We start from the raw sequence: 18,992 nt of genomic DNA, 5'->3' as shown, positions 1-18,992 counted from the left end.
CCTGTGTAACCCCATGGAGCTAACATATATTCATTCCACATGATTGGAATGGGATTGGTGCCCATTCATTCCACTTCCACATATGCCAATAACCGTATCCAACTTGTTTTGATCAACATGAATTAAACAATTTATTTAAAAGTAATGACTTTTTATTTTGATAATTTAACAAACAAATATTCTCATCGAGTTGATATATTTTAAGTAATATTATATATTCCTGCAACCTATTAATTAAGGGAAATTGTCAAAAACTCACCATGAGTTTTCACCGTTTCTCTTAAAACTCATCACAACTTTTCAAAACGTCTAAAACTCACCATGTTAATTATTTTTCAAAACTCACATTCCGTTAGTGCACTGTTAATATTTCTTAACAGAGGTGTCTATGTCGGCATAAATAACAATTTTTATGACCAAATCACCATTGAATGGCGAGTTTGAGAAAAAGGGTCTTTTTCATTTTTTATTTTTTTTTACATTTTAGTGTTTTGTTATAATTTCTACTATTTTTTTATAATTTCTGTTTTTTTACATTTTTCTATTTTCTACCATCTATAAAATTTCCTGTAGTTTATGTTATTTATTTGCAATTTGTGTTTTTGTATAATTTTTGTGTTTTTTCTACAACTTTTATTTTCTGATTTTGTTTTTCAATTTCTATAGTTTCTATAATTTGAAAATATTTTTTTTATATTTCTATGTTTTTATGTATTTTATATTTGAAAATATTTTTTAAACTTTTTCCTTTTTTTTCATGTCTAAATATTAAAATATATGTATATATTTTATATTTTTCTATGAAGGTTAAAATGGTAATATATTAACAGCCACTAGTCTCTTTAAGTCAAGTTAATGACATGGTGAGTTTTAGACATTTTAAAAAGTTGTGAGTTTAAGAGAAATGCTGAAAACTCATGGTGAGTTTTTGACAATTTCCTATTAATTAATAATTTAGTTTGCAACACATACATGTTATTTATGGAAATTAAAATATACTGTTCATAAAATCAATTTAATTTGTACTAATAATTTTTAAGATGCATCTATTAGCTAGTATATGAAGAACTTGAGATTAATTATGGCATATAATCTTCAGACAGACGAATTTATTCACCAAACAAAATGAGTCTGGATTCACAAGCTGCGTGTTTGGCAGATAGCCCAATGACAAACACCATAAATGCAAGGGTACCAACCAACTACCAACTGAAGCAACCATCTGGTGGTGACTAAGTTAGTAGGTTCTCAGTTCTCTGACTAGTTGTAGCCGAAACCTGGGATCTTATCCTGTTAACACCACGGTTGGGGGTGGGGGAGGGGTGTAAGGGTACCAACTGCACAATGTTTTCACAAAAACTTCCATATCTTTTTTGTATTTTTCTGCATTGTATATATTTGATATATCTATTACTTGATTTATAACCACACGTTGACCACTTTAATCAGGATGGTTGAACAACTGACCTGCCAGTGCCACCCAGAGGTAAAAAGTGGTTTTTACTGGATCATTTTTTAAAAACATTGGTCGGTGTTGACATATATGTTCAAATGCAATTAAGCACGTAAAAAGAGAAAAAGGAAGCATAGTGAAAATTTTACTATTTTACTCGTTGCATATTGGGCTAGCAACAGATAATTGAGGTGAAAAGATAAGAAAAAAATGAATAAATTGAATGAAATTATAATTTGTGTTTTCAATTTAATGTTAGATATGCAAAAATGAGGAAAGGCTATCAAGCCTGGCACGTTTTCTCGCTGTTCTTCTCAGAGGCTTCCGGTTTCTCCACCACAAATAATCAATCTCACTAGAACACCTTAAAATGTCACTTAGATCACTAGCAACCAGTATCTTTCGCTGCAGATTAGACCTCACTTTTTTGGGATTCCTCTTCCTCAATATGGCAAGCCGTGGAGGGGGTGTCTGAGGTCCCCCATCATTGGACCCGTTTAATCTGTCAAAGCATCGAAATAAAGTATTGTTGAGGAAAAGAAACAGTGAAAATTATCACAAATAAAAGAAATAAGGGCTTAAAAGGAAAGAAATGTGATAAAAAAAAAAAAAAAAACAGAAAGAAACGAATGACATGACAAATCTCAATCCTTGTTACAATCAAGTCACCAGCACCATCGTATCCTGATGGAACACATTAGCTCTTGGGGAATATCAGTTTCTAGAGAGCAAAATTCCAAGGTTGTCCTATCACAGTTCAAACGAAGATCAAGTCTCGACTACCACACCTCTTCGTAGTTATTTTCCTTTTGGTTAGAATCTATTGTGACTGATAAAACCAACAATTATTCAGCAATACTAAAAATTCAAAACATTGTTAACCCTGATATTTTTCATGGTTCTCACAGTAAATGAGGGAAGAACACGTCATTATTAACCCTGATATTCAAAACATTGTGACTGATAAAACCAACAATTATTCAGCAATACTAAAAATTCAAAACATTACAAACCCTGATATTTTTCATGGTTCTCACAGTAAATGAGGGAAGAACACGTCATCATCATCATCTAAGCCTTGTCTTAGACATGGAGTCGACTATTTGAATCCTTTTTTGCCATTACGTTCTGTTCAGTGTCATATCCATTGTTAAATTATGGGCACTTCAATCATTTCTTACTGCTTCTACCCAAGTCGTTTTCGCTCTGCCCCCCTAACTGTTCTAACTCCTTCGGTTTTTAACAAATCACAAATCGGGAAATGGCTGAAAATTTTCAAATTCCCAAATGTGAGCTTGTTGTACACTGCCAGCCCCAAGCATAGATAAATGAGGAGAGTTGCATCAAGTTGGTAGCCATCACTAAAAGTGGTTACTCCCACCTTCAAACAAAAGCTTCCCTCCCTAGACATGTCTACCCACTCAAAAGCTTCTAATGGTAGTTACCTCCTCTATCAAAAAGGTTAGAGATAGTTACCTCCACTAAACAGGGAAAGAAAACAAAAAACCCTTTCAAATGACGTAAGATCCATAAAGTGGGTTATTATTTAGAGATAAAACTTAATTTTATGTCTTAAATAACAAAACAACATATCAAATAAAATAATAACCTAAATCAAACAGAATTTGTCAGAATACATGAACAAAAAAAAATATTGGGGGTCATTCTCTACTGAGTCACCAAAGAAACTCTCTATCTCTCTGTCACTCTCTAATCACTTGCCTTATGCGGAATGAAACAAAGTTTCAGCCCTGCAGGCAAATGAGTCACCAAGGGAACACACTCCCTCCCTCTCTTGGGCCAGTTTGGGAGGGATGAAGTTTTGGTTGTCACTTACGTTGAGCTCCTTTAGAGAAGCCACTAAAAGAAGCATCATGGGAAAGCCATTTTTTAGCTGAAATACAGCTAAAATGGGCTATCCATGTTTCCATAGTTTTCAAGGCACCAAGGTTAGGCTAGGCGACAGAGGGGGTGCCTAGTCGCTTAGTTGCCTAGGCAATGGATTTTTTTAAGTAAAAACATGTATTCTAGGGTAGTTCCGTAGGTTCTATAATCATATTTCCTTAATAAATATCCACAATTTTCATAAGAAAAGTATAAACTTCATGTTAAAGTATAGAAAATCAACATATTCCAACATATTCATGAGAAGAAAAAGAAGTGAATCATTCATGGAGAGAGAAAGATGAGAGAGAGAAAAAGAGAAGAAGAGGAAGATATGATTGAGAGACAAAAAAACCAACTACTTTTGGCTGCCGCCAGTTTAGTTATTTATATTAACTTAATATAAAAGGAATGGGAGATTACAAGTATGCCCCTGGTGGCACTCCCTAGAAACAAACTAATAAGAAAGAAAGAAACCGACTGACTGGCAACATCTTAAGCTGACAACCCACTAACAGCAACTATAAAATAACTGTAGAGAAGATGGGCCGAATGGCCCATAGGCTGTTACTGTATATTATCTTTATGTTCTTCTCTGTAATGGGCCTTATTTTGGGCCCATACTCTTTTATGTTCCTCTTTTGTAATTTCTTGTCCAACTAAGGACCTCTCTTGTAATTACTAAAAGATTAACTTAATAAAAGAGTATTAGAGAGTTAGAGGGAGGTTAAGTTCAAACACCTCATCCTCTAACCCTTCTTGCCGCAGCTCTCTCTTCTTCTCTAATCTTCTCTAATCTTCTCTTGTTAGTTTTCTTTGTTTCAAACACAGTCCCTACTTCTAGGACTGTTTTTCAACTTGGTATCAGAGCAGGCCATTGCTTGGCGTGTCCCTCATTTGGTTCTAGTTCAGCCAACTACATGAGGAGGTTCTAGGGCTGAAAGTTTACAGTCATCCGCCTGGTTCTTGGAGGTCATTGGAGGGTGCCCAAGCTTCTACACACTTGGAGAAGGGTTCGGTGACCAGGAAGAATCAGAGAACAAGTTGTTTGGCCTGATTTGAAATCAGAGAAAAGGGTTTTCGAAGTCATCTTAGAGAACAAGTGTTCGGCCTGGTTTATAGTTCAAACCAGAGACTCTCTTACTATAAGTCTTTTCTTAGTCCTTTTCTGGGTTATTTCTTGTTGTTTGGAAGGATTGTTAAAGCATTTAAAACCCTCCTCCATTCGGCCCACTGTTGCTGGACTGATTCTACTCAGAAATTTCTGGGTTGCTTTGGAGGTCCTATTCGGTTGATTATTGGGTTGGGAAGCTGCTGAGACTGTTTTAAAACTAAATGATACTAGTCTCATCTTCATTCTAGCCTCTTCTTGGACCTATATTGAACACTTTGAAGTGGTTTCTTCTAGTTAACAGTAGGCTGTTAAGTATTGCACACTGAGTGTTCGACAAAAGGTCTCTTAAGGACTGTGGTCTTTTTTCTTCCTCTTTGGGACAACGACTGTTAGAATCTGAAATACCTTGTGATTGGAGGTTACTGGGTGTTCTTTGAAGGCTGAAACAGTAAAGAAAGAACTACCACCGAACTTTGCATGATGGATTTCTCAAACCTTGAAAACTAGAATGCTGCTGAATATGGGTAGATTTTGGGAACCCCAACCGATTCTATGCTGGCTGTAACTACAGTCAAGCTTGATGGGACCAACTACTTGGCTTGGTCACAATCAGTGAAAATCCATATTTGTAGCAAAGGAAAATGGGGTTTTATTTATGGGAGCAAGAAAGCTCCTCCAGAGGATGATCCATCTTATGAGAGATGGGTACAAGAAAACTACACTGTGATTGGGTGGCTTGTGAACTCAATGCAGCCACAGATCAGTCAACATTATCTGTGGATGAATTCGGCTAAAGAAATCTGGGATAGTGTTGCAGAGACTTACTCCCAGAAGTTGAAAGTTGCTAGAGCTTACAAACTGAGAAGTGATGTGAAGAATCCAAGACAGGGGGAGAAGTCACTTGCAGCATACTTCTCAACCTTAAAATCTATATGGCAAGAGATTGATTTGATAGAGGCTGTGACATGGGATACCTCTAAGGATGCTGAAACATACAGGAAATTGGTTGAACGAAATAGGGTCTTTGAGTTCTTGACAGGGTTGAATTCTGAATATGATATTACAAAGCAAAACATCTTGTCCAAGGAAGATGTTTCATTGTCACAAGCATATACTTTGGTTGGCAGTGAAGAAAGTAGAAGGCAAGTGCAGGTTCAAGGAGTTGGTATCAATGATCATTTTGCAAATATGGGAATTAAACCCAAAGGGGTTACAGAAGCTCACAGTGGTACAGGAAGGAAGTGGTGTGTGAATATTGTAAGAAGCCGAAACACACAAAGGACAAGTGCTGGAAATTGCATCCCAATCTTGTACCTATCAGATTCTAGAAGAAGAATGATAGTAGAAAGACAAGAAGTGCACATGCAGCCACAGGCACAGATACAGAGGTTGAGTCTACCAATGCACAGTTGGCAACCATGAAAGCTGAATATGAGAAGTTTGGAAAGATGATCGGTCAGCTTGAAGGTGTATCTTCATCATCCATCCCTTCTAGAAGTCCAGCCACCATTGCATTTGCTCACTCAGGTATAAGGGCTTCCGCTAACCATGCATCCACCTCAGATAAACACAAAACCCCTTGGATCATAGACTCAGGTGCTTCTGATCACATGACCAACCTTTCCACTTTATTTGTTTCATATGATTTACTTCCTAACCGTGACAAAATCACCTTAGCTGATGGTTCTCTTGCCCCTATTTCCGGCAAGGGAACTGTCAAGGCTATAGACTCCTTACTCTTTCTTCCACTCTTCATGTGCCTAAATTAAATACCAACTTATTATCTGTAAGTAGCCTGACCAAATCATTGAATTGTTGTGTAACCTTTTTCCTTTCTCACTGTGTGTTTCAGGACCTGAAGCGAATGGAATATACTTGCTCAACACCCCTGGCCAATGCTTTGATCATCCCAAGAATGTTGCTTTTGGTTCTACTTTTTCAGAGTCTGTTAGTCAAATTATGTTGAGTCATTGTCGGTTGGGTCATTTACCTTTTTCTGCCTTAAGCCATTTGTTTCCAAAACTATTTAAGGGAGTCAGTGTGTCCAGTCTCAATTGTGGTCCTGTCAGTTGTCAAAGCATTGTAGAAAAAATTACCCTGTGAGCAATAAAAGATCCTCTTTTCTTTTTCATATTGTGCACTCTGATGTGTGGGGGCCATACCATTTATCCTCTATGGGGGGTTACAGATATTTTATCTTGTTTATTGATGACTTCTCTAGATTCACCTGGATATACTTAATGAAATCCCGGGATGAAGTCCCAAGACTTGTGAGGCAATTTCATGAGCTTGTTCTAACTCAATTTGATACCAGAATTAAGGTTTTCAGATCTGACAATGCAAAAGAGTATTTTGAGAAGAGTTTATCCTTGTATCTTTCTGAGATGGGGGTTATTCATCAAAGCTCCTGTGTTAGAACCTCTGAACAAAATGGAGTTGCTGAGAGGAAAAATAGACATATTGTTGAAGTTGCAAGGAGCCTTTTGTTTGCCTCACATGTTCCCACAAGATTTTGGGTGATACTGTACTTATTGCTACCTCTCTCATAAACCGTATGCCATCCAGGGTATTAGGGTTTAAATCCCCCTTCAGTCTTCTTCATCCAGACAAGGATCTCTTCCTAATTCCTCTTCGTGTGTTTGGCTGTACCTGCTATGTTCACATTCCAAGTGTGCAAAGACACAAGTTTGAACCAAAAACCCACAAATGTATCTTCCTTGGTTACTCCCCCACACAAAAGGGTTATTATTGTTTTGATCCAAAGACTGGCACCCGACATGTCTCTATGGATGTTACCTTTAATGAACTTTCTCCTTTTTATGGTTCCTCTCAGGATGGACATTGTCCACAGGGGGAGAGTCTGTCACAAGTTTTTGCTCTTCATCTTCCTGTCCCAGTTGAGTCTCTTGACAAACCTGTATCCTCACCAAATGAGTCAAAGGAGGATCAATCACTTCATATCTCTTGTCCTAGGGACCCTATTTCTTTACCCCCTCGCCCTATCCATAATCCCAAAGTGTATCAAAGGCAGAGATCCAGGAATGAGCAAGTGGTTTCATTTACAACAGATGAAGCTCATACATTCCCAATCACAGATGAGATAACAGGTACTGCTTCAACTCCTTTGGAATCATCTATCCCAGACCTTGATGTCCCCATTGCTATTAGGAAAGGGAAGCGGAAATGTACTGTACACTGCATTTCCAAACACCTTTCTTATGACCTGCTTTCTCCTTCATACTTTGCCTCTCTCTCTTCTGTTGCTTCTAACCCCATTCCTAGGTCTGTCTCAGAAGCTCTTGGGATTCTAGAATGGAGAGAGGCCATGGAAACCGAAATGGATGCTCTACATGCAAATGGTACTTGGGAGATGGTGGATTTGCCTGAAGGGAAGGATCCAGTTGGGTGCAAGTGGGTTTTTACCATTAAATACAGGGCTGATAGAACTATTGAGAGGTACAAGGCTAGACTTGTTGCAAAAGGCTACACACAGACATATGGGATTGACTACCTAGAGACTTTTGCCCCTGTTGCCAAGATGACATCTGTGAGGGTTTTTTTATCTCTGGCAGCTCACTTTGATTGGCCTCTCTATCAGTTGGATGTAAAGAATGCATTTCTGAATGGTGACTTACATGAGGAAGTCTACATGTGTCACCAGGGATGTATGGAAAAGATATGCAAGGAAAGGTATGTAAATTGAAGAAATCTCTTTATGGTCTTAAACAATCTCCTAGAGCCTGGTTGGAGAGATTTAGAGCTGCACTTGTTAAATTCGGCTATTTTCAGACATAGTCAGATCATACTCAGTTTGTGAAGAAAAGTAGATCTTTAGCAATGTATCTCATTGTGTATGTTGATGACATTATAGTGACTGGTGATGATGCCTCAGGCATTCTGGCTCTTAAGTCTTTCCTCCGTACGGAAATTGAGATTAAGGATCTGGGGGAGTTGAAATACTTCCTTGGCATAGAAGTTGCCAGATCCAAGGATGGGATTCTTATTTCCCAAAGGAAATATGTTCTTGATTTATTGTTTGAAACTGGAAAACTGGGTGCAAGACCAGCTACAACTCCCATTGATATGAGTCACAAACTTTCAGCTACAGATGGAACTTTGTTGGAAGACAAAGGGGTTTTTCAAAGACTTCTTGGGAAGCTTCTGTACCTGTGCATGACTAGACTAGATATTGCGTATGCTGTCAGTTGCATTAGCCAGTTCATGCATGCTCCTAGAGATACTCATATGGAAGTAGCAGAACGGATTTTGTGCTATCTGAAAGGCTCTCCAAGGAAAGGAATCCTATTTACCAAGCATGACCACCTGAAACTTGAAGCCTATACTGATGCTGATTGGGCTAGAAATATGGATGACAGAAGATCTACTTCAGGATATTGCAGTCTGGTGGCTGGTAATGTTGTCTCTTGGAGGAGTAAGAAACAATCTGTTGTGGCCAGATCCTCTACAGAAGCAGAGTATAGAGCCATGGCACATGGGGTCTCGGAATTGTTGTGGCTAAGGTCCTTAATGGAAGAACTTGGGATTGATCATGACAAACCCATGATGTTGTACTGTGATAATCAGGCTGCCATCAACATTGCTCACAACCCGGTACAACATGATCGAACCAAACATATTGAAGTTGATAGACACTTTATTCGAGAAAGAGTCTCCTCCGGAGAAGTGTGCCTTCCATTCGTTACTTCTGAAGGACAATTGGCAGACTTTCTCACCAAGGGCATTTCCAAGGCAAGACTTCATCATGACACTGGCAAGCTGGGCATGATTGACATCTATGCTCAGCTTGAGGGGGAGTGTAGAGAAGATGGGCCGAATGGCCCATAAGCTGTTACTGTATATTATCTTTATGTTCTTCTCTGTAATGGGCCTTATTCTGGGCCCATACTCTTTTATGTTCCTCTTTTGTAATTTCTTGTCCAACTAAGGACCTCTCTTGTAATTACTAAAAGATTAATTTAATAAAAGAGTATTAGAGAGTTAGAGGGAGGTTAAGTTCAAACACCTCATCCTCTAACCCTTCTTGCTGCAGCTCTCTCTTCTTCATTAATCTTCTCTAATCTTCTCTTGTTAGCTTTCTTTGTTTCAAACACAGTCCCTACTTTTAGGACTGTTTTTCAACTATAACAATTAAATAATCCTCACAACACTCCCCCTCAAGTTGGGCTGAATATGTCTATCAGGCTGCCATCAACATTGCTCACAACCCGGTACAACATGATCGAACCAAACATATTGAAGTTGATCGACACTTTATTCGAGAAAGAGTCTCCTCCGGAGAAGTGTGCCTTCCATTCGTTACTTCTGAAGGACAATTGGCAGGCTTTCTCACCAAGGGCATTTCCAAGGCAAGACTTCATCATGACACTGGCAAGCTGGGCATGATTGACATCTATGCTCAGCTTGAGGGGGAGTGTAGAGAAGATGGGCCGAATGGCCCATAGGCTATTACTGTATATTATCTTTATGTTCTTCTCTGTAATGGACCTTATTCTGGGCCCATACTCTTTTATGTTCCTCTTTTGTAATTTCTTGTCCAACTAAGGACCTCTATTATAATTACTAAAAGATTAACTTAATAAAAGAGTATTAAGTTCAAACACCTCATCCTCTAACCCTTCTTGCCGCAGCTCTCTCTTCTTCATTAATCTTCTCTAATCTTCTCTTGTTAGTTTTCTTTGTTTCAAACACAGTCCCTACTTTTAGGACTGTTTTTCAACTATAACAATTAAATAATCCTCACAACACTCCCCCTCAAGTTGGGCTGAATATGTCTATCATGCCCAGCTTGTCACATAACTCATTGTGCCGTTAGTATGGAAGCCCTTTTGTGAGGACATCAGCGAGTTGTTCCTTGGAGTTGACATAAGGGATGCAAATTTCCCTTTTTTCCAATTTTTCCCTTATTAAGTATTTGTCCACCTCAATGTGCTTGGTCCTCTCATGTAGGACAGGGTTGTTGGTGATGTTTATGTCTGCCTTGTTGTCACAATAAAGAGACATAGGATTATGAACTCCAAGCTCCCCTAGAAGATTTTTTAGCCAAAGGACTTCAGCCACCCCATGTGCCATAGCTCTATATTCAGCTTCAACACTTGACCTTGTTGCCACACTTTGTTTCTTGCTTTTCCAGGTCACTAGGTTTCCTCCCACAAATGTGCAATACCCACTCGTGGACTTCCTATCATCCACAACACCTGCCCAATCAGCATCTGTAAAGACTTCCGCCTTTAGGTGATTATGTTTACTGAATAGTAGACTTGTTCCGGGATACTTTTTTAATTATCTAAGAACTCTCTCTGTTGCCTGCATGTGTGGTTTCTTAGGAGAGTGCATGAATTGGCTTAGAACCCCAACTGAATAAGCAATGTCTAGACGGATCATGGACAAATAAATCAGCTTTCCCACTAACCTTTGGAACTATTTCACATCTTTCAGAGGTTCACCATCACAGTCACCCAACTTGTGATCAACATCCATGGGAGTATCTGCTAGCCTTGCACTTAATTTGCCTGTGTCTTGTAATAGATCAAGGGTGTATTTCCTTTGAAAAATGAAGATACCCCTTTTCTGAGCGGGTGACTTCAATTCCAAGGAAATACTTCAGGGGACCTAAATCTTTCACTTCAAATTTAGATGCAAGGAATTGTTTCAATTTTTGTATTTCTGAACTCCAATTTCCTATAATGATGATATCATCCACATACACTATCAATATAGCAACATGTTCCTGACATCTCTTCACAAAGAGTGTATGATCAGACTGACATTGTTTGAAGCCTACCTATTGAACTGCCATGTAAAACTTATCGAACCAAGCTCTGGGAGATTGTTTTAAACCATAAAGAAACTTTCTCAGCTTGCACACCTTATTTTCACTTCCCTTGGCACAGAATCCAGGGGGTTGAACCATGTATACTTCCTCCTCTAGGCCAACATTTAAAAAAGCATTCTTTATGTCCAGTTGATGCAATTCCCAGTCAAGGTTAGCAACTAATGATAGGAGAACCCTAATTCAGTTCATCTTTGCTACTAGAGCAAAAGTCTCATCATAGTCAACCCCGTACACTTGAGTGTACCCTTTGGCTACTAATCTTGTTTTGTACCTTTCAACTGTCCCGTTTGCCTTGTGTTTAACTGTAAACACCCACTTACACCCCACGAGGTCTCTCCCCCTTGGAAGATTCACCAATTCCCAAATTTGATTTTTATGAAGAGCATTAATCTCCTCTTCATGGCATATGTCCATTCGGGGCATTTTAAGGCTTCTACAACATTTCTAGGAACAGGGATGCAATCAACTACGGATAGAAAGGCTCGGTATGAGGGGAAATGTGATCATAGGAGACATACTAGGTAATGAGGTGTTTGGTAGTGCATGACCTGACTCCCTTTCTTTGAGCAATAGGAATGTCAATGTCATCCACAGTAGGAGTAGGGGTATCAGTAGGTGCAACAGGGATTGGACTTACCTCCTGGGACTCTAACAGTGTCGGTTGCTTAATGTTTGGCTGCTCCACATCTCTATCACATTGCTGATCTCTACGGCGTGTACGTTGGAAGACATGAAAGGGAGCAAGGTCCGAAATAGAAGGAAGAGAGACTTGGCGAACCTGAACCTGCTTCTCCTCTTCCACACTACTACTCTCCCCTTAAGGAGAAGCAGGGAAGAATGGTTCAAACTCAAAGGACACATCCATAGACACAAAAAAACTTATGACTAACGGGATCAAAGCACCGATACCCTTTTGAGATGAGGGATACCCCAAGGAATGGACCGAGGGTCTAACTTACCTCGAGACGGAGACAAATCATGGACAAAGGCACGACAACCAAAAACTCTCATGGGAATGGAAAATAAAGGGGACTGAGGGAACAACAACTGATGAGGGGCCATGTAGTTCAGCACTCTAGAGGGCATGTGATTGATGACATAAGCAGCTACAAGTATAGCATCCATCCAAAACCTTTTTGGAACATTCATGTGTAACATCATCCGTGAGCTACCTCAAGGAGGTGTCTGTTTTTTTTTTCTGCAACACCATTTTGTTGTGATGTTCTTGCACATGAGCTCCTATGAATAGATCCGTGGGAGGCAAAGAACTCATTGAGCTCACCAAGGAAATACTCTTTTGCATTATCGGATTGGAAGATCTGTATTTCAACATGGAATTGCGTAAATACTATCCTCTGGAAGTCTTTCACAATCTTTGGAACTTCGTCTCTACTACGCATAGGGAATACCCATGTATAGCGAGAGAGTCATCGATCAATGTGATAAAGTACTTATATCCGCCCTCAGAGATTATAATAGTAGACCCCCATACATCAGAATACACAACATGAAAAGGAACACTCGATCTTTTATTATTTGAGTGAAAAGTTGTTCTACATTGTTTGCTCAACTGACACGTTTGACACTGGAACTCTGACATTGAACATGACTTAAATAAAACCGGAAACAAAGACTTTACTATTTCAAAAGAAACATGACCTAACCGACTATGCCACAAAAAAAAATTAACCCTTATTTGATTGACTATGTGATCTGAGGATGACACCGAGAGACCAGCTTTGTTGTCAAGAATGTAGAGACCATCCACTAGGCTCCCTCTACCAATCGTCCTCCCAGAAGTTAGATCCTGAAAAACACATGAACCAGGAAAAAAGGTTACACTACAGTTTAAAGAGCTTGTGATACTACTAATTGAAAGCAAATTTATAGGAAGTTGAGGGACATGCAATACACAAATCAGGTTAAGGCCATGGGGAAGAGATATTGATCATTGGCCTGCAATGGAAGAGAATGATCCATTTGCAAGCCTCACTTTATCCCTTCCTGACAAAAGGCTATAAGTTTGAAACAAGTTCGGCTTACCGGTCATGTGGTTAGAGGCCCCTGAGTCAATGATCCAAGGGGAACCAGTGGTAGTAGTGACATGGAATGCAGAAACCGCATTACCTGGTGTAGATGCAAATGAAATAGGAGTACCAGTGACTGAACTATCCATCTGTAGCAAAGCCCTACCAATATGACTCCAAGTAGTCTTTGAAGGAATTCATTATATCTTCCTTGGGGTCAGAATTAGTAAGGTGGTCCCGGGTAGTACCGACAACCTAAGTATCTTGGGTTGTCACATGTGCTGCATTATGTGATGTGTTCATCTTCTTCTAACCTTTCCCTTTACCCTGTTCTTGGTTCTTCACTGCCTACTTGGGTTTCCTGTGAATATCCCAACATGTGTCACGTGTATGCCGTGAGCGCCGACAGTGGGTACAAAACAACTTGTCTTTATCATTAGCCTTCTTGGTGTCACTTTTCTTCCTCATGTTGTTATTACTCATTGCAGCCAAAGCAACTTGTTGCTCCCCCTCGGTTGTAACCATCACACTCCACCTACTTTCTTCCGATTGAACAAGGGCATATAGCTCGTGAACCGACGGCAACTCTTTTATTCGTAAGATCTGAACTCTCAAGGGTTCATAGGCAGGGTTCAGCCCCAAGAAGAAGGCAAACGCACACTGCTGAGTAACCAGCTTCCTGTAGGTCTTAGCATCGTCATCATGTTTCCACTCTATAGCCTGATAATGATCCAATTCTTTCCATACGGAAGTAAGGGCTGAATAATAGGAAGACAAACTACGATTTCCCTGTTTACAAGTTGAGGATTCAGCTTGAAACTAGTAAACCTTGGCATAATGCCTTTGCTCAGAATAGGTAGTTTTGGCCTGTTCCCAAATCTCACTAGTGGTGTCTACCCACATAAAGTTTTTCTTCACATCAGGTTCAATGGCTGCAAGGAGCCAAGACATCACCATACTGTTTTCTTGGTCCCACCTATCATGTTCAGCTGTCTCACTCTTGGGTTCTTTCACCCTTCCATTTAAGGAACCGGCTTTTCCCCTTGCCGTTACATAAAGTTTTACGCTTTTAGCCCACTCCAAATAGTTTAGACTATTTAAAGGGGTAATGGGCATGGGAAACATCATGTTTTCACTTCCCATACCAGCTGTGTTGCGGGTCGGTGTAACCCCCGATGAAGTTGAATCATAGTTTGCCAGAGTACTGCTGAATCAGACCAAATCCCACACAACTACACAACAGCCACAATCAGAATACCAACCCTCAAGGAATTTACTTCTGGAATGGAAAAAAAACAAAAAAAAAATGCTGAAATCAACTCAGTGATGGTTCAGTCATTAAGCAGCCCAGTAATCAGTCCAACACTAGCCATTAGAATAGTATACTAGCAATCTGACTACAGCCCATGCAATCTAACAATCCAGCATCCAAACGAAAGTATAAAACCAAGAAATAAGGCTTTCACACCATTGGACATAAAAAAACAAGAACACATACCTTGTCCAAAACTTGTACGAAGGTGCCAACCAGAAACTAACTTCACATCATCGAACAGATAAGAAAGGGAGTCTTTTTCTGCATTGCCCTTCTACTAGGGTCACCTTGATATTATGACCAAGAAAGAACCCAAAGGAAGAGATGCAAGTAGTCTGCTAGGGTTTCTCTGTCTTCCACGTCCAAGAAATCAAAGAAGAAAAGAGGACGAAGCAGGTTCAAAAGGGAGAAACCAATTTTTTTATAGCCCAGAACCTTGCTCTGATACCATGTAATCATTCATAGAGAGAGAGAGACGAGGGAGAGAAAGAGAAGAAGAGGAAGATATGATTAAGAGACAAAAAAACCAACTACTTCTGGCTGCCGCCAATTTAGTTATTTATATTAACTTAATATAAAAGGAATGGGAGATTACAAGTATGCCCCTGGTGGCACTCCATAGAGACAAACTAATAAGAAAGAAAGAAACTGACTGACAACATCTTAAGCTGACAACCCACTAACAGCAACTACAAAATAACAATTAAATAATCCTCACAACAAGAAGAAAGAAAAGAAAATTCGAAAAATATAGGGGCTGAACCCCTATTTCTGTTATAGGAAAAGAAGAAAACAAAAGGTGCAAGAAGAAGAAGAAGAAGAAATTAGTACATAAAAACACAAAATTAGTAAAGAAAAAGATGAAAATGTGTTGATTGGACAACATTTTATATTCTTTCTACTTATTGGTTCAGGTTTTGAACTCTTTGAGGGTTCAATACAGCATTTAGCAATGTTTGTGTTGATTAAACCCTAACAAATAAGAAAAAAAATTAGTATATAAACACACAAAATGAATATTTTAGTTTAAAAATGTCTATTTTATAATTATAACCTCAAAAAATTAAGAAGATAAAAGTTTGTTATAACATGTTATAGAAAACTGCTTGGCAATTAGGCAAGGTGAGACTCCAAGGACACCTTGTCGCCTAGGCATCACCTTGACAACTATGCATGTTTCTCACCAAATATTGATTACAGATTTACAGGATGTCCAGGTGGGGCCCACCTCATAAACCCAAAAACCTTTTTTTTTTGTCTTGCCCATATATAAGACAAATTCTAACTTTATTTTGCTTTCAAATAAAATCAAAACCCTAAAATTGGGGTTTTAAAAGATGAAAACTAATGTTTAAAGTGATTGAACCTGAAGTTTTATGCTGATGAGTTGAAATTACAAGCAATTGACTGAAACTTGAGATTGAACTCTTTGACCTCTTCTGCTGTGAAAACAGGGGTTGTTACCCTTCTTTAGTTTCTTTCTGCAAGAATAGGTATTCCATCCCTCTGTTTAAAACTATTTCTTAATTTCTCTACTTTATATTACAATTTCTCCAATAGTGTTGACCATAAACCCGGCCCAGCCTCCCCGACTTGGATCCCTAACACTGTTAACCAAGGTTCAAAGTATCAACATGCTCATAATTAAAATCTGAGTATCAACTATTGACAAGTATCAAATTATCTTCCCTTTCTCCTCTAATCCTTTTTTTTATTAAGAATTAAAGTTAGAATAATAACAAGTATGCCCTTAAGTGGGTGGCCAACTAGGCAGTAACATAAAGAGATTAAACAAAAAGAAATAACAGGCCCATTAAGAGAGGCCCATTAACCAACAATAAAAGAAAAGACATTACAAGAGAAGATACTAGGACCCATTCGGCCCAGTCTCTTTACACTCCCCTTCAAGCTAAGCATAGATGTCAATCATGCCCAACTTGCTTATATAGTGTCATTTTCCCTCTTGGAACTCCCTTGGTCAAGATATCAGCCAATTGCTCGTCTGATGTGATGAATGGCAAACAAACTTCTCTTGAGGAAACTCTTTCCCTTATAAAATGTCTATCAACCTCAATGTGCTTAGTTTTGCATTGTTGATCAGGATTATGTGCAATGTTGATAGTTGCTTGGTTGTCACGGGTAGAGCATCATTGGCTTCTCGTAGTCAACCCCCAATTCTTCTAGAAGGGATCGTAGCCACAGTAATTCGGATACACCATGTGCCATTGCCCTGTATTCTGCTTTAGCTGAGGATCTAGCAACTAAAGATTGTTTCTTACTCCTCCATGACACAATGTTCCCAGCGACCAAAGCACAATAACCTGAGGTGGATCTCCTATCATCAATACATCCTGCCCAATCAGCATCAGTGAAAGCTTGCAGCTTCATGTGTCCATGTTTAGCAAATAGGATACCTTTCCCTGGTGTACCTTTCAAATAACACATGACCCTTTCTACAACAGCTAAATGAGTATCTCTGGGAGAATGCATATATTGACTAATAACACTTACTGCATAGGAAATATCTGGCCGAGTCATGTAAAGATATAACAACTTCCCAAGCAATCTCTGAAATACCCCCTTATCAAATAAAAGCTCACCATCTGTAGCAAAAAGCCTATGATCAGGATCAATAGGAGTGGAGATTGGTTTAGCTCCAAATTTACCAGTCTCAGCAAGGAGGTCAAGGACATATTTACGCTGAGAAATGAAGATACCATCCTTAGATCTAGCAACTCCAATGCCCAAAAAATACCGAAGATCTCCCAAATCCTTGATCTCAAATTCAGAGTTGAGAAACCTTTTTAGTTTACTGACCTCTTGAGTGCCATTACCTGTGACCACAAAATCATCAACATAAACTATCAAGAAGGTAACCAGAGAGCCATTTCTCTTCAAGAACAGGGTATGATCAGATTGAGTTTGTGTGTAGCCAAAGGAGACGAGCAGCACTAAACCTCTCAAACCAAGCCCGAGGAAATTGTTTGAGACCATAAATAGATTTCAGCAGTTTACACACCTTGCCTTGCATTTCCTTCCCATACACCCCTAGAGGCAAAGACATATAGACCTCTTCATGCAGGTCTCCATTCAAGAAGGCATTTTTAACATCAAACTGGTGTAGGGGCCAATCAAAAGTAGCGACTAGAGATAACAAAATCCTGACTGAGGTCATCTTAGCGACAGGAGCAAATGTCTCAAGATAATCAATGCCATACATTTGAGTGTAGTCCTTAGCAACCAGCCTAGCCTTAAACCTCGCAATAGAGCCATCAGAGTGATATTTAATGGTAAACACCCACTTACAACCCACTGGTTCCTTCCCTTCAGGCAAGTCAACAATATCCTAGGTATGGTTCTTATGCAAAGCACCCAGTTCAGCCATCATAACATCCCTCCATTCAGGTTGACATAAAGCTTCCGGTACGGACTTGGGTATCACATGGGAAGAAACAGATGCAAGAAAATAGTAGGAAGGAGAGAGAAGGCTATAAGACAAGTGTTTGGAGATACAATGGGTTGTACACTTCCGCTTGCCCTTGCGGAGAGCAATAGGAAGATCAAGGTCTAGGAAAGCTGTAGATGGGTCAAAAGAAGGCTGAACTATTACCTCAGTAATGATGGGAGGAGCAAGAGGCTCTTCTGTAGGAGTGGAAACAACCTACCCATGTCTGAATCTCTGCCTTTGGTACCACCTTTGGAGAACAGAAGGAGGAGGAATTATAGGAGAATGAGGTGGAGGAGGAGAAATAGGAATATCGGAGGTAGGTTCAATGGGAGAAGTAGACACCTCATGATAGGACTCAAGAGGAATGGGAAGAGGAATAGCTAGAGACATAGCAAAGGGCGCTTCAAATTTCTCCCCCTCAGGAGAAATGCTAAAGAAAGGAGTCAACTCAGCAAAGGTGACATCCCGAGATACAAAGCGGGTGCCACGGACTGGATCAAAATAGCAATATCCCTTCTGTGTGGAAGCATATCCCAGAAAAACACATTTATGAGCCTTAGGTTCAAACTTGTGCCTTTGATGACTGTGAATATGCACATAGCAAGTGCACTCAAAAAAACGGAGAGGAAGAGAAAAAATATCCTCATCCGGGAAGAGAAGGCTAAAGGGGGTTTTGAAGTCAAGAACCCGGGAGGGCATACAGTTGATAAAAAAGTAGTAGTAAGAACAGCATCTCCCCAAAATTTTATAGGAACATGGGATGCAAACAAGAGGGATCTGGCAACTTCAACCACATGTCTGTTCTTCCTTTCTGCCACCTCGTTTTGTTGTGGAGTGCAGGAACAAGAACTTTGATGAATAACCCCAAAAGTTTCAAGATAAGTGGAAAGGGTTCTCT

At 39.4% G+C, this 18,992-nt stretch overlaps 1 protein-coding gene across 7 annotated transcripts in view; it reads right to left on the bottom strand.

Annotated features, from left to right (window-relative positions):
* Positions 1–1,587: 1,587 nt before the first annotated feature.
* Positions 1,588–18,992, bottom strand: part of LOC148879953 (transcription factor jumonji (jmjC) domain-containing protein) — a 120,910-nt gene continuing 103,505 nt past the window's right edge. For all 7 annotated transcript variants that reach the window (XM_088961734.1, XM_088961739.1, XM_088961736.1 and 4 more), the window contains one exon: positions 1,588–1,955. In XM_088961734.1, coding sequence (XP_088817860.1) covers positions 1,709–1,955 — 247 coding nt within the window. In that variant the 3' untranslated portion in view covers positions 1,588–1,708. The remainder of the gene's footprint in view (positions 1,956–18,992) is intronic.

This window comes from Nelumbo lutea, chromosome 1, assembly GCF_056320005.1.
Source record: "Nelumbo lutea isolate HS-2025 chromosome 1, American lotus-T2T, whole genome shotgun sequence".
Classification (NCBI taxonomy): Eukaryota; Viridiplantae; Streptophyta; class Magnoliopsida; order Proteales; family Nelumbonaceae; genus Nelumbo; species Nelumbo lutea.
Note: the sequence above shows the minus strand (reverse complement) of the source record. Positions and strands in the feature narration are given on the sequence as shown.